Source organism: Symphalangus syndactylus, chromosome 13 (assembly GCF_028878055.3).
Source record: "Symphalangus syndactylus isolate Jambi chromosome 13, NHGRI_mSymSyn1-v2.1_pri, whole genome shotgun sequence".
Classification (NCBI taxonomy): Eukaryota; Metazoa; Chordata; class Mammalia; order Primates; family Hylobatidae; genus Symphalangus; species Symphalangus syndactylus.
In genome coordinates, this window is record NC_072435.2 from 89515074 (window position 1) to 89531401 (window position 16328).

A 16328-nucleotide genomic window follows, 5' to 3' on the forward strand; every position below is an offset into this window, starting at 1 on the left:
CTACAACCTCTGCCTCTCAGGCTTAAGCGATCCTCCCACCTCAGCCTCTTGAGTAGCTGGGACTACAGACTTGTGCCCCCACACCTGGCTAATTTTTTTGTATAGACAGGGTTTTGCCATGTTGCCCAGGCCGGTCTCGAACTCCTAGGCTCGAGATCCTCCCACCTTGGCCTTCCAGAGAGCTGGGATTACAGGCATGAGCCACTCTACATGGCGCCACTCATGGATTTCGTTTATTCAAATCACAGCCAGTTCCAAAAAGTTCTGTCTGAATTCAAACAGAAGCAAAAACTCTGTACTACCTAAAGAATCTGCTTTGACTTTGGTTACTGAAGTTTTTGAATGAACGTAAGAGAAAAAAATCTTTTTGTAAAGACAAGCTGTACTATATACCCAGAAAATGTTCAAATAAGGAATAGGAGAACTTGGGGAACCTAGAACAGGACCTGGGACCGGAAGTGGTGGCAGTGGTGGGGATGACTGAGCTAACAGACCAAAATGTTAAAACAGGAGGAAGTATCAAAACTTGGAAGTGGGTTCATTGGTTGGCTGTTTAGGATGTCATGTGAAGCCTACTTCAAGTTCTCCCCACCTCATTAATTCCAATTTATGAGTTTGCAGGGACTCCCCAGTTTGAAACTTTTAGTCCCATATAATCCACAAATCTAGAACCTGTGGTTCAGACTGTATGCTTCTTTTACTACCTACACTGCAATAAGTAGATTGGAAACAAAAGAGAAATTTGCCTTAATCTTTATATTTCATCTTTGTTACTCCTAACTGCTGAGGCACATTAAATACTTACTTACCTTGCTTTCTCGTGTGTGTGTGTGTGTGAGTGTGCACACATACACAGGCATGCATGTGTGTGTATGTGTATGTGTATGCAGGCATGCACGTGCATGTGTGTGTGTGAGCTTGTGTGTGTGTATGTGTGGTTTAAGTCTCCTTCCCAGCATTTCTCAGAAACTGCTTATGGAAAAAAATAATAATAAATGAAAGGGTTGGCTTGTTTGCCCTTCAACTGGTTAGCCCCACAGAGTGAGGCATAGGAAATTAAATTTGGCATAAAATATTATAGCTTTTTGAACACCTATGGCTTTTCCATCTCATGGTAATTGTAAAGAAAAAAAAATAGTCTTTTGTTTAATTTTTCTCCCCCCTCATTTTCCTCACTATGGTATCCTTCCTGTGGGTGGTCTTGAACCTGTCTTGCAATTGTATGGTGTTGAAGTCTCCACTCAGTTATTTTCAGCAGTGTAGTTGGGAGTTTTATATGCAACAAAAATCCCAAGGCTAGTTATTAGTCTACCATGAGGCTGCAGGAAGACGTCAACAGAAACAATATGTTGACACAAACTGAAATTCTCCATCAGAGAAAATTTGTTTTCTACACAGGCTTCAGCTGGAAAAAGCTGAAGAGCCCTGTAAAATCTTGAATGCTAATAGAGTCGTTTTTCATTTAATAAATATTTATTGGGCACCTTGTATGTGCCAGGCACTGTTCTGGGTGCTGAATATACAAAGGTGAACAAAACAGACAATGCCCCTGCTCTCCCGCTGGGAAGAAAAAGACAGAAAACAAGTAAATGGATTAATCAGTGATAAAGACACTTCAGATAGTGCTATGAAGAGAACAGAGTGATGGGTTGAGAGTGACAGAGGTGTTCAGCGGAGAAGTGATCAGGGAAGGCTTCTCAGAGGAGGTGATGTTGGCGACTTGAAAGATAAAGGAGTATACAAGCATACACATGGAGAAGGTACAGATTGACTTCAGATTAGATCTATGTTAAGGTCATATCCTGGAAGATAAAAATCCACATCGTGCCCAAGGAGTGTGTGTGTGAATTGGATGAGATTTCTCTTATGCAAAATTCAACCCATTTTGGGTTTTTGTGACTCATTGTTACTTCCTGCATTGCTTCACTGATCATGTTCTTTTGCCGAGGCTGCCCACCTAAACTGAGCTGAGGAAGGAACGTTTCCCTTGCTCCAGTCTTGCGGGGTTTTGTCTCTGTGTTGATATTCTCATGAAGTTTGCAATTAGAAAGTCCAAGTGTTCCATTAGTGCCTGTGGGCTGGGGCTCGGGCTAGGTGAGAGATGATAATGAACACCGACCTGTCCTGTAGTCATCTGAGAGAGATGAGACTCCAGGGGCCACAGAAGCAGAAATCCCTCACCCCTCTGTGTAGCACATTTGGGACCTTTGTGGTGAAAACTAAAACTTCCTCTTGTCCTGTCCTCAGGATTATGGAGAGTATTGTTTGCATAATCTAGCAAAAAGAAAAACAATTTGACTCACTCACCCTCAAGGATTTTTAAATTTAAATTTTATGTATTTATTTTTAAGGTAATACAATGATATTGTTTAAAACTCAAAAGAACCAAGAAAATATTCCGTGAAAATCACCTGGTCTTGACTTCCAAGGAACCAATGATAGCAGTTTCATGGGTATCTTTCCAGAGATAGTTTATCTCTGTCTACGGGCAAAAGAGTGAAGATATTCTTCCTCTCTTTTGTTGAAACATAAAACACAGTAAACATATATGTTATATATGTAAAGATACCTGTATATGTAAATATGTCTATATTTATAGAGATATGTACATATTTCATATAACTTTAAATATAACACAAAGAGCTTTCTAATTATTTTTATAGCTAAATAGTATTTCCTTGTTTGTACTATAGTTTACTTAACCAGTTCCCTATTGCTGGACATTTAAGTTGTTTTAATCTTTTCTCTATAACATACGATGCTACAATGAATATATGTCATTTCATATACATATATGTGTGTGTATATATGTGTGTGTGTGTGTGTGTGTGTATATATATATATATATATATATATATATATATATATATATGAGGGGCTGCAGGGTCCAAGGGTATGTGCTTTATAATTTTGATAGATGATGCCAAATTACCTGCTAGAGAGGTCTGGCTTCCACCACTGAGGAAACATACTCATTTAAACCCAGCATATCTATGGCTATCAGGACAAGCTTCAGTGCAAGCCACGCTAAGTAGCTTTTTCAGGAAATGAATTGGTAAATCCTGGGCCACAGAACTTTTTGATAACTTGTAAAAAAAGAAAGAAAGAAAAACAAAGAAAGAAAGAGAGAGAGAAAGAAAGAGACAGAGAAAGAAAAAGAGAGAGAGAGGTAGGGAGGGAAGGAAAGGAGAGGAGGGGAGGGGAGGGGAGGAGAGGAGGGGAAAGAGCTTCCTTACCACAGTTCAGAGTTCTAGAGAGAATACTGGTGCTTTATTTCCAAAGTACCAAGTAAATAAATCAATGTTGCACCCAACTAGATCTTTCCAGGTGCCGCCCATCTGTATCAATGATGCTCCAAGAGTAAATAAAATAAGCTCCCAATAAAAACTGCAGTGCAGCTCCTAATTTACATAAAATGGATGAGTGGTGGTGTAAAGTATGTTTTTACTTTGTTATTTTAAAGCAAACCCCACAGACACGATGTCATTTCACCTCAACATATTTCGTTATGCGTCTCTCAAAAACTACAGTTATTTTCTTAAATAATTGTAACCATAATGCCAAGATCACAGCTAATAAAATTATCAGTCATTCTTTAGGATCACTTACTATCCAGTCTGTGTAACTAAATATTCCCAACTGATTCAAAAAGGTATTTTAAATGGTTTTGTTCAAATTGGTATCTGCACAAAGTCCTCAAACCAAATTTGATTGTTCTGTTATCTAGAGCAGTCTCCTCCCTTTTATTCCCTGCCACTGACTTAACTGAAAAAACCAGGTATTTTGCCCTATAGAATGTCTCTTATCATGTGTTTGGCTTTTTGCTTCCTTGTGGTGTCATTTAGCTTGTTCCTTTACTCCTGCTTCCTAGTGCTAAATGGAAGTTAGTGCTAAAGACTTGATTAGATTCAGCTTCAACTTTATTGGCAAGAATACATTATGGGTGGTGCTGCCCAATGATGCTTTTGCCATGATGAATTCCTGAAGAGATGCCAGGGCAGCAGCTTCTCTTCTCTTGGCCCTTCCTTGAGAATATTTCTATCAGTGTTTGTTTAAGAAAAAACAAAAAACTGGCTTCCTATTTCTCTTTCCCTATACAACTGCTTTCCAGAACCAGATCAACTGAATCTGAGCTGATTAATACAGCTAATGAATTAGACATGGCAAATCCTGGCAAGCCCATACCTTCGTCAGTGCCTGTCCCTTGGCTCCACTTACAAGATTCTGTAGAGCAGTGTTGGCCAAGAGAACTTTCTGTGGTGATAGAAATGTTCTACATCTGTACTCTCCAATATGGTAGCCAGTCACCATAGGTAGCTAGTGAACACTTGAAATGTTGCTAGTGTTTTTAATGAAATTTAAATTTTTAATTAAATTTAAATTTAAATAGCCATTATGTGGCTAGTGGCTATCATATTGGATAGTGCAGCTATAAAGTCATTTTAAAATGACTTGAGACATACACCTTTCCTACCTCCCTTAGGACCTAACTGCTTCTGTTTTAAAAAGAGCTTTTAAGAAGTCATATTTCATATGTTTGGTTAGTGAGATTGACTTTTACAAAGCTGCTGCTGAATTTGGTGAGCAGTCCAAGGGCTTCAAGTGAGCCACTATTTGCACCAAATCCACCTGGGCTTGGCCCAAGCAGATAATGGAAGGAAGTCGCTGATCGCAGGGCAAAGCTAGACTCAGGCCCAGGTCCTGGAAAGGGGAAGTGAATGCGGGAAGTTGCTCTGTGTGCAAAATTGATAAGAAGCCTTTTGGCTAAACAGCAAATACCTAACTGCCATCAGGATATGTGGGAACAGGCATATTATTGATTAGTAGATATGTGAAGTAGACTTTGTCCAAAAAGAATCTCAGGTGCCAAATTTTTCTTTTCAAACCACGCACCCAATGTGGCTGATGTCTACAGTGGTAGAGATATGAATACAGATAATCTATCTGGATATGTTCAAACTGACAAAATGTTGAACACCTTCACTTTTCAAAGTAGTGGGTACAAATTGTGTTAGGTACAAAGATGATTAAAGGTTAGGTACACAGGTGATTAAGACATGGTCCCAGGCCAGGCACGGTGGCTCACGCCTGTAATCCCAGCACTTCGGGAGGCAGAGGCAGGTGGATCACCTCAGGTCAGGAGTTCGAGACCAGCCTGGCCAACATGGTGAAACCCTGTCTCTACTAAAAATACAAAAATTAGCTGAGTGTGGTGGTGCATGTCTGTAGTCCCAGCTATTCAGGAGGCTGAGGCAAGAGAATGGCTTGAACCTGGAAAGCGGAGGTTGCAGTGAGCCAAGATCGCACCACTGCACTCCAGTCTGGGCGACTGAGTAAGACTCCATCTCAAAAAAAAAAAAAAAAAAAAAAAAAAATGACATGGTTCCTGCCCAAAAGGAGCTTGCAATCTAATAACAGATTATTATCTATTGACTATTGATTATGTGCTAAGCATCTTTCATAGTTCTTATTTGATCCTTACAAAACTGTAATAAGGAAGGCACTGTTAGCCCCATTTTAGAGATGAGGAAATTGATGCCTAGGGAGATTAAGTTACCAGTTCAAAGTAGTGCAGCTACTTAAAGGATGGAGGCAGGATGCAAACTCAAGCTTACGCCACCATTATACTTCTCTAGCACTATAGGTTTAGAGTCTCCCAATGGGTCTTCATACCCATACTTCAAACCCTGCCTTCTCACCATCTCCTCTTGCTCCTCGACTCAAAGCCCTGCCATGGCCTCCTCTCTCTCATCTACAGTAAAAGGCAGGCTCTTTACACAGGCCCACAAGACCGTTGATTATCCTTCCCCTGTTATCTTACTATCTTACTGTTCACTCCTCTACCTCTCTCCACTGAAGCCACCCTGGCCTCCTCCCATTTTAGTTTCTTTACACTGGCAGGGCTGCTTTTAAGAACATGTTTCATTCAAGTATGAAAATAACTCATCTCCTGCAAGTCTAAACAAATATCACCTTTTCAGTGACACCTACCCTGAACATATATTCTCTTAACCCCTGACCCCACTATATTTTATAATTTGCTTTTTTTCTTATGAATAGTCTGCTGTTACTCACCCCACCACACACACACAAGAATGTAAGTTCTATGAGGCCAGGAGCTCTCCCTTCCGCATTTTGTTCACTGCCGTTTTTCAAACACCCAGAACAGTGCTGGGTACATAATGGGTGTTGGGTAGGTGTTGGTTGACTGAAGCTGGATGAAGCTCAGGTGTGTCCAATTTCAAAACCACTGAGTACTGAGTCACACTTGTGTATATTTTATATGTGAACACAAACCTACTTGTCTGTATCTGCCAAGTTAATCTGGGTCACTTCTAACTGTATGATTATCAGAGTATCCTGTGCAAATACATGTGGGAGCTACTTCCTTTAATTTCCAGTCTCTCTTGAGACAGCACTAATGAAGCTGTCACTTGTGGCTTCCTATAGGGCCAGACAGGGTCAGAAACTGTGGTCAGCCGGCTTCCACATATGAGGATACTACCCCAGCCCTGAAGAGTGGCATTTTTGTTTGTTCATTTTTGGTGACTTTGCGCTTACAAGAGAAGAAATATTATGCTTGTTATTACCAGCCTTGTTGAGGACTGAGATATGGGAGGATGATTAAGGAGCATGGTACCTTAGGCAGTATTTGTAGTGAGTGAAAAAGGATGTAGCTTTATGATTAAGCTACAATTTTTGCCACCCTGCTATTGAAAGTATTGAATATAGGCCGGGCGTGGTGGCTCACGCCTGTTATCCCAGTACTTTGGGAGGCCGAGGCGGGTGGATCACGAGGTCAGGAGATCAAGACCATCCTGGCCAACCTAGTGAAACCCCGTCTCTACTAAAAAAAATTAGCCAGGCGTGGTGCATCTATAGTCCCAGCTACTCGGGAGGCTGAGGCAGTGGAATCGCTTGAACCTGGGAGGCGGAGGTTGCAGTGAGCCAAGATCATGCCACTGCACTCCAGCCTGGCGGGAGCGAGACTCCATCTCAAAAAAAAAAAAAAAAAAAAAAGTATTAAATAGAAATCATGTTTCTCTTTTTGAAAAAAAAAAATAGGTTATTCTTGGTGAGAATTTGACTTCAAATTGTCCAGAGGTTATCTATGAAATTAAAGAAGAGACACCTGTTTTCTACAAACTCGTTCCTGATCCTGTGAAGAATATCTACATTTATCTAACAGCTGGGAAAGAGGTAGGTAGAAATACTAGTTATTGCTTCTGATTTATGAATAAAAATGGTTTAATTGATGTCATTATCTAGTAGCAAAGCTTTCACTTTGAACTACAGAGTTTAAGCAGTGCCCCAGGCTTCGAGGAGACCCGCAGTGGTTCACAGGCACGGAATTAAAAACCTTACTGACTGTCAGTAAGTAAGCAAGAAATATTATCTATTTAGACAATTTTATTATTGGCTATATTTCCAGTGCCAAGTTTTTCAGAGGAGGGCGTGCTTGCGAATGGGGGCATAATCAGCAAGGTAACTGAATTTACACATTTATTGTGTGGGCACTGAACGGTTAGATGCATTTATGAATATACCCAGTGGGACTGGCTTTGGAATTTGGGGTTAATATCAGGCCACAGCCTCATACACATTCATGAACCAGGAAATATATGGTACTCACCTTCCCCCTCTTCATTTATCTTGCTGTTTTGGCTTTTCTTTTGCTTCTGCTTACTGAAATAAAAGTAATATATTTTTATATTTTCTTCATCTTTACCAAGTGCTGTTCTTGGCAAGGGAAGGGGAAAAGAAACTAATTGTTAAAGAGTCTCTACTATGCATTAGTCACTATTCTTTGCACGATCTCTGTCTAGATGCATAGAATTGTGTACATACACATACACACAAGTGTAGAAAACAGTGTTAATGACATGTGTCACTGATCGGGCATGGTGGCTCATGCCTGTCATCCCAGCACTTTGGGAGGCTGAGGCGGGAGGATCACTTGAGGCCAGGAGTTTAAGGCTGCAGTGAACCATGATCGAACCTCTGTACCCTAGTCTGGGTGACAGAGCAAGACCCCGTCTCAAAAAAAAAAAAAAAAAAAACAAAAAGGGCTGGGCATGGTGGCTCACGCCTATAATCCTAGCACTTTGGGAAGCTAAGGCAGGGATCACCTGAGTTCAGAAGTTCCAGACCAGCCTGGGCAACATGATGAAACCCCATCTCCACTAAAAATACAAACAATTAGTTGGGCGTGGTGGCACATGCCTATAATCCCAGCTACTTGGGAGGCTGAAGAACAAGAATCACTTGAAACCAGGAGATGGAGTTTGCAGTGAGCTGACATCACACCACTGCATCCCAGCCTGGGCAACAGAGTGAGACTCTGTCTCAAAAAAGAAAAAAAAAAAAGAAGAAGAAAAAGAAATGTGTTATTAATTTAATAAAAAGAAATGTGTTATTTATTTTATGTGAAGAATCTAAGACTTCGAGAGGTTAAATAACTTGTTCAAGAATATCTATATCTATCTACCTATCTGTCTATCGATCTATCTATCTATCTATCTATCTATCTATCTATAGGTTAGCCTTTGCAGGGCCAGGACAAAAACTCAACCCTGATTCTAAAGCCTGTGATAAATGATGTTAAATCCAAAATTTGTGAAAACTGGACATTCCCTGGCTCAGTGGTTTTGACCTATGACCGTTTGAACATGGAAAGTGCAAAGAAGATAATTGAGACTTACATAATTATATAATGGATGTAACAGATACTCTCAGCCCAACCCTCGTTTTCCATTCTTTTCAGTCATTCTAAGGAGAATAGCAATGACAGCAATCTACATGTGCTTTTTGAGTCACAGATAAGATGTGCAAGCAATTTGTAGTTTCTGGTATTCTTATAAAGATGATACTGTTCTTTGCACATTGAAAAGTCAGTTATATCAAAATGACCGCATTGAGATGGCCACATCTTCCCACAGAGCTTGTAAACCAGTCCTTCACCATATAGAATCTCCTATGCCAATTTGCTTCACCATTCAGACACTTTGTATTATGTTTCTTCCCTGAGGATCCCATCTTTGAAAGACTTTTGTCTACCCAACAAACTGCACATACTAAGTAACAGTTCCCATTCCCAGGGTTTATTTATCAAGGGCATCTCAAAACTGCCAGTCAGAGTACTGACTGTGCTCCCACATGGAGCTGATAAAATTCCAACCCAAAGCAAAGAAACTTGATATCTTCCTTAATCCGTGCATGTTTTTCCATTCTGCTTTTTGAAATATTGCAAATAGCTCATAAGCCCCCATTACTTCCTTCATGGATAGTAATGGAACCCCAGAACTCAGGACCCTAGGCTGGGAACCACTATGAAAAGCCACCAGTAGTTGATGGGTTCCCACTTTCTAGAAAGCAAAAAGTTATAGCCTCTGGTCATTCAAAGCCTGAAGTCCTGGGGAGAGTTTTTGACTGGGCATCAAAGCTGGTTAGCCCTGCATTCTTCACTGAGGATTACTGCTAGAGATCCTACTATTTGAACTCTGGCTGAGCAAATATAACCCCTAAAGAGACAAAGTCCAAGGAAGGCTCTTGGGGAGATAAGAACAGCCAAACTGGGATATCCATAAAACGGTATGATATGGGGCCGCTAAAAATAATCATATGGAGATGTATGCATTGATGTGGAATAGTTACTACGGTCTGTTATTAAATTAGAGAGCAGGTCTAATGTAGTATTTTTAGTGTCCTCTCTCTCTCTCTCTTTTTTTTTTTTTTTGATGGAGTCTTGCTCTGTCACCCAGCCTGGAGTGCAGTGGCGCAATCTTAGCTCACTGCAATCTCCACCTCCACGGGTTCAAGCAATTCTCCTGTCTCAGCTTCCCTAGTAGCTGGGACTACAGTCACACGCTACCATGCCCGGCTAATTTTTGTATTTTTTTTTTTTTAATAGAGACGGGGTTTCACCATACTGGTCAGGGTGGTCTCGAACTCCTGACCTCAGGTGATCCACCCACCTCGGCCTCCCAAAGTGCTGGGATTATAGGCGTGAGCCACCTCGCCTGGCCCTCTCTCATTTTTTTTTGAAACAGAGTCTCACTCTGTCGCCCATGCTGGAGTGCAGTGGTATGATCTTGGCTCACTGCAACCTCCACCTCCTGAGTTCAAGGGATTCTCCTGCCTCAGCCTCCCGACTAGCTGGGATTACAGGCACCCACCACTATGCCCAGCTAAATTTTGTATTTTTAGTAGAGACAGAGTTGGCCAGACTGGTCTCGAACTCCAGGCCTGAAGTGATCTGTCTGCCTCAGCCTCCCAAAGTGCTGGGATTACAGGTGTGAGCCACCACGCCCGGCCAGTGTCCTCCCTCTTATACAGAGTTATATTTGTGTGTTTAAATAGACTGATTAATAGTTCTCAGAGAATGTTCTGGAGACCCATATTCCACAGAATGTTCTGAGCAAAAGTGGTCCCAGAACCAGCTGTTACTTACTATACCCCTCCTGGAATACTGTAAGGCTCAGCATATTCAAAGGCTCTGAGAAGCCCTGTGGTAAGGAAACCTGTTTCACTTTTTCAGTCTAAGGTTTTATGTTTGCTGGATCATGGAACCCTTTTCCTGCATAATAGCAGTAACCAATACTTATTGAACATTTAGTACCTGTCAGACAATAGTTCATAATAACCCCATGAAGTCGTGATCTATTTTACAGATGAGGAAACAAGGTTAGAGAGATTGTATGACACTTATTAAAATCCGTCAGTGTTACAGAGGCATTTGTGAACTACAAGGAAATACCTCCATTCTGGCTAATTCTGGCTCAGGATCACGGGCTGCCGGCTGCATCTGTCAGCAGTGTTGGGGACTATGAAATGGAAGGGCGTGGTTATCCTCCATGAAGTCAACTTGGAACTGAAGGATCCACCTCGAGATAGTCCCTGTTTTCCTCACAAAATAGAGAAAGATAGAGAGCTCCCTTCTAGAACTCTTTATTTCTCTAACCTGCTAAAGAAGTTATTTACACTATCTAGCATGTACAACTTCCTGGCATAATGAGTTCCCCAAGTTCCCTTACTACCTGCTGTGTGGTTTTGCCTGCAGAAAGTGCTCTGTGTGATGCTCAGTTACTCCCTGCCTCTCACTGCCCTACTTGGAGGCTCTGACTGGCTGCCTAGATGTCTGGGTCTGCCCAGCTGGGGTGCCCTCTTTGTGGGCTGCTGTTTCCTGACAATGGCAAGAGGCAGCTCTAGGGACGGGGAAATGATTTGACTACTCCCCGTTCCTTTTATTTTCAACTCCATTGGAGGGGTGTGAGCAAAACAAGCCAGGAGCTGAGGTGACGGCGCTGTCCCTGGCAGGGGTGTGGGAGGGCCTGGTCCCTGGTCCTCCTCATTTCCACATTGAGTGCCAACCTCCTGCTGACACTCCTGGGGCAGAGCCTTTGCTATTCGCTAATGCTCATTTCCAAAATGCCATTGGCCACACATGGACTGTCTCTGAATGAAAACCAGGCAACCTGATTCCATGATCCGTATGGAAATCATCATTAGCAGATCGGAAACCCAACTGCGTGTCAGACTCACGCAGCTCTGAGACAGCTCTTAAAATACAGATTCCTGGCCAGACACAGTGGTGCACGCCTGCAACCTCAGCACTTTTGGGAGGAGTGCTTTGAGCCCAGAAGTTCAAAACGAGCTGGGCAACATAGTGAGACCCTGTGTCTTTAAGAAAAAAAATCTTTTAAATGAAAAAATACGCATTCCTAGGCTCCGCCCCCAGACTTAGCGAGAGTCTCCGCGGCAGAGGCCTGGGAATACGCACTGTCAAAAGCTCCCCAGGTGATTCTAATACAACGACTTCATGTCCTAGAACTTGAGACCCACTGCCCAGTGCCAATATGGAGGTGTTCTGAGTTCAAGTTGATAAATAGGCTCTTTTTGGCCCTTCATTAGATAAGGTGTTATAGTTTTCCTGCCGTTGCTTATAATTCCATCTGAACCATTGTCCTCTTTCCTTTTAGGTGAGGAGAATTCGTGTTGCAAACTGCAATAAACATAAATCCTGTTCGGAGTGTTTAACAGCCACAGACCCTCACTGCGGTTGGTGCCATTCGCTACAAAGGTATCTCCTGAATTCTTTCTCACCAACTCGCATTTTCGAAAAAGTGTCATGCGGCAGAACACTTGTTGCCCTACTTTAACGATCCATTCCAGTGACCTGAGGGAACTGATCTCTTCCTCGACTAAAATCTTGTTGTGCAATCCTAATGAATTCTCGAAGATGTTTCCAGCAGCGTCCGTGCTATGCAATCACTGGACCCAGGGGCTCCCCAGTCTGGGGGCGGGAGGGGCAGGTGTGCAGCCTTCAGGAGAACGGGCGAGAGCAGGCAGGTTTGGCTTTTACTTTCTCCAGAATTCGCCAAGACTCAAGAGAGAGGCAAAAGGGCCCCCCCGCCTCCGAGAAGATAAAAGAATAGAGATGTTTGAAAATTTTTCAGTTGAATCCCCATCACGTATGTCATGTATTCTGTTCGCTCCGCAGAAGCCTCGTTATTGATGGCGCCGTCTCCTAATGCGCCGAGCAGCTGTGGGCCTGATGTACAATCTCAGTCTCCGGGCAGAATCTGCCCAGCCTAGTCTGGAATGACGATGCTCACGACCCATCTAGGCTCAGGGGCGACTCGGAGCGGCTTCCCCGCCATGGCAGTTTCCTAGCGTCGCTGGGCCCGGCCTGGTTGGATTCGCCGTCGCCATGGCAACCCAGTACTGGGGCTCTTGCCGGAGAAGCAAAGGAGAGAGCCTTCGCTGCAGCTCAGGCAGGAAAGAGAGAGAGAGAGAGAGAGAGAAAAAAAAAACATAACAGTGTCTGTCAGTTTGGTGCTTTCAGTTTTCAAAGGTGAAAAGGATAAGAAAGAGCAGAGCAGGTGGAGAGATGCTGAAGGCTGAACCAGGGGACAGTTTGGGGATAGAAAAGAGTAGGAGGAAGAGAATTGGTGACTGAAGAGGGAGGCAGCCAAGAGAAATGAAGGGAGAGGGGGAAATGCAATACAAGCAAGAGGTTTAGGAAACAAATCAAAAATATGGGGATAGAATTAATTAAGAGTTCACGGGGGAAGGCGCAATCCGAGCTGCAGCAAGAGGAGTAATTGCCCCTGCCATTTGCTACGCTTCCTTACCGGGCTGCTTCCGTCAGAGTCACTGGCAGACAAACGAAGCAAGGGCCAGAAAAAATGCTCATGAATAATTCACTGATCACGAACGGGATTTATTTGTTGCACACTCACTGAGCAGTCTTGCCATAATCTTTTAGATCCATTCATTTATGTAGCATCCCTGTCTGTATTTGTAGAGCTGTGTACAGGAGTCAGTTCGATAATGGTGGCGACGATGGTGGTGATTAGCCACATGGAGCTAGCGGCTAATGTATTAACAAGCTCAGCTCTGGAGCTTGTGGGAGATGTCCAAGCTGGTGATATGAATTTGGGAGTTGGTAGTATTTTAGAGGGTACTTAGAGAAGCCTTAAGACCAGACGAAGGAGTGTGTGTTGATTGAGGAGAGAAGTTTGAGAACTGAGCATTGAGGGGCTGTGGTGTTTAGGGGTTGGGGAGAAGGAGGGGAAACAGAACAAGAAATAAGGAGGGAGCCATCAGAAGGGGAAGAGGAAGAACTGGAGAGGGTGGTCTCCTGGAAGCCAAGGAAAGAAAGGAGGAGGAAGTGATCCACTGGGTCAGATTCAGCAGAGAGGTCAAGCACCAGAAGAAAAGAATGGATCCATTGCACTTAGCAGGTGACAATGGGTGACTGCTGGGAATGCCGTTGTTAGGAGCGGTGCTAAATCCACAAGAGACAATGGGAAAATAAGATCTTAAGCAGGGACAGCTTAGAGAAGCTTTACTGAGAAAGGCAGCTGAAAAAATGAAGCAGACACTGAAGGCGAAATTAGAGTCCAAAGAATTTTGTCTTTTTGTCTTTTTCTTTCTTTTTTTTTTTTTTTTTGAGATGGACTCTGGCTTTGTCTCCCAGGCTGGAGTGCAGTGGCATGATCTTGGCTCAGTGCAACCTCCACCTCCCAGGTTCAAGCCGATTCTCCTGCCTCAGCCTCCCGAGTAGCTGGGATTACTGGTACATGCCACCACGTCCGACTAATTTTTGTATTTTTAGCAGAGGTGGGGTTTCACCATGTTGGCCAGGGTGGTCTCGAACTCCTGACCTCATGGGATCCGCCTGCCTCAGCCTCCCAAAGTGCTGGGATTACAGCCATGAGCCACTGTGCCCAGCCAGTTTTGTCTTTTTAAGATGCATGAAATAACAGTGCATGTCTGCACTGCTGGGAAAATTCCAGAAGAGAAGGAGAAACGGATGATACAGGAGAGGGAAGGGTTGTGGAGTGTTGTCTTGCAGCAGGTGGAAGAAAATATGACTTGGTGTGCCAGTAGGGAGGCCAGCCTCAGACAGGAGCACTGGCCCCTCACCCTCAGTGATAGGAGGGAAGGTGGGGAATCTGGGCCCGAGCATGGGGAGGTGGCAGAGGCCTGTGTGGTGTCTTCTCCTATTGCTCACATTATTTTCAGTGGCCTAAGGCCATTGAGAATGAGGTGAGGGAGGAAGCACTGGAGGTTTGAGGAGAAAAGAAAGAGAAGGAGTGGACTGGAAGACGGGGAGAGAGAACAGAGAAGGGAAATATCGGGCGGTTGCCAGGCAGCATTAGGGCCCACTTGAGTTGTCTTTCTCAAGCTGCGTTCAGCTTTGGTGGTATAGCTGTAGACTCAGAAAAGTTGGCTTTAGCCAGTTTGGGGGCTTTGCCAGAAAATACATCAAGAAAGGAGAGAGTGGCCAGAGAGCTGTGGGAGCATGTAAAGGAATGGATGATGATATTGATATGGATGTTGATTCATATAATGATGGCACTTGGGCTCTAAGGAGGGAAGTAAGGATCTGACGGGGATAGGGATGTGAAAAGGTAGCAGGGTCTGTGTTGGAAGTTGAGGTTGAGTTTAAAGATTTTTAGGGGCAGGCGCGGTGACTCACGCCTATATTCCCAGCTTTTTGGGAGGCCAAAGCGGGTGGATCACTTGAGCCCAAGAGTTTGAGACCTGCCTGGGTAACATAGCAAAGACCCCATCTATGCAAAAAATACAAACATTAGCTGGGTGTGGTGATATGTGCTTGTGGTCCCAGCTACTCGGGAGGTTAAGGTGAGAGGCTTGCTTGAGTCCCAGAGGCAGAAGTTGCAGTGAGCTGAGATCACACCTCTACTTTCCAGCTTGGATGACAAAGTGAGACCCTGTCTCAAAAAAAAAAAAAAAAAAAAAAAGATTGTTGGAACTAGAGAATTGGAAAGGGGAATTATTGGACTGTGGGGGCTTGATATTGAGGTCATGGAGGGGTGGAGTTATTGGCAATGACAGGGTCTGCCATATGATTGTCAAGATCATTGGCAGAGAGGGGTCAAGGAACTGAGGTGGTTACCAGAGTACTAAGTGGCTCCATCATCTGTGTGGAAATCGCAGTCACCAAGAGAGTGAGGAGCTACATATTCAAGGAACGAAGAGAAGTGGCCAGGGCTGGGGTGGTCTGTAATGATCACAGTGAGGACGGACCGGGGGTGGTTTGAGCTGACAGCATGGGCTTCGAAGCTGGGGAGAAAGTGTTGGAAAGAGAGAAGAAGGATCTTCCAGAAGAGGCTGCAAGACACAAGTAGGACAGCTAGATGAGGGAGAGGAAGTTTCCCTTGAGAGGGGCCTGGGGAAGCTGTGGCCTTGAGGGAGAGCTGGTTTCAGTAATATTGAGAAGGGGAAAGGAACAATCAGAGAAGAGGTTGAAGACATGGGGGCTTCTGTTGATAACTGGCTGTGAGTTATAGTCTTTTGTTTGTTTTGAGACAGAGTCTCATCCTGTCGCCCAGGCTGGAGTGCAGTGGTGCAATCACAGCTCACTAAAGCCTAGACCTCCCCAGGCTCAGGTGATCCTTCCACTGCAGTCTCCCAAGTAGTTGGGACCACAGCTGTGCACCACCATGCCCAGTTTTTTTTTTTTGTATTTTGTAGAGATGGGGCTTCACCATGTTGCTCAGGCTGGTCTTGAACTCCTGGGCTCAAGCAATCCTCCTTCCTGGGCCTCCCAAAGTGTTACAATTAGAGATGTGGGCCACCATGCCTGGCCAAAAGCCTGCTTCTGCTCTTGCTCCCTCACCCCTATCCCAATGTGCTCCAAGAAGAGTGATTCATTTAGAATTCAAATCAGATTATGTCACTCCCTAGCTTAATACCCTCTCCTGGCTTTCCATCTTAGAACTCAGTCTGATTCCCTTGCTGCCAGGGCCTGCACACCAGGCTTTCTGTGATCTGGCCTTTCACCACTTCTCTGACCT

At 43.8% G+C, this 16328-nt stretch overlaps 1 protein-coding gene across 5 annotated transcripts in view; it reads left to right on the plus strand.

Annotated features, from left to right (window-relative positions):
* Positions 1–16328, plus strand: part of PLXNC1 (plexin C1) — a 160542-nt gene that overhangs the window by 25430 nt on the left and 118784 nt on the right. For all 5 annotated transcript variants that reach the window (XM_055238457.2, XM_063614243.1, XM_063614244.1 and 2 more), the window contains exons 3-4: positions 7066–7200; positions 11979–12079. In XM_055238457.2, the coding sequence (XP_055094432.1) occupies positions 7066–7200; positions 11979–12079 (236 nt within the window). The remainder of the gene's footprint in view (positions 1–7065; positions 7201–11978; positions 12080–16328) is intronic.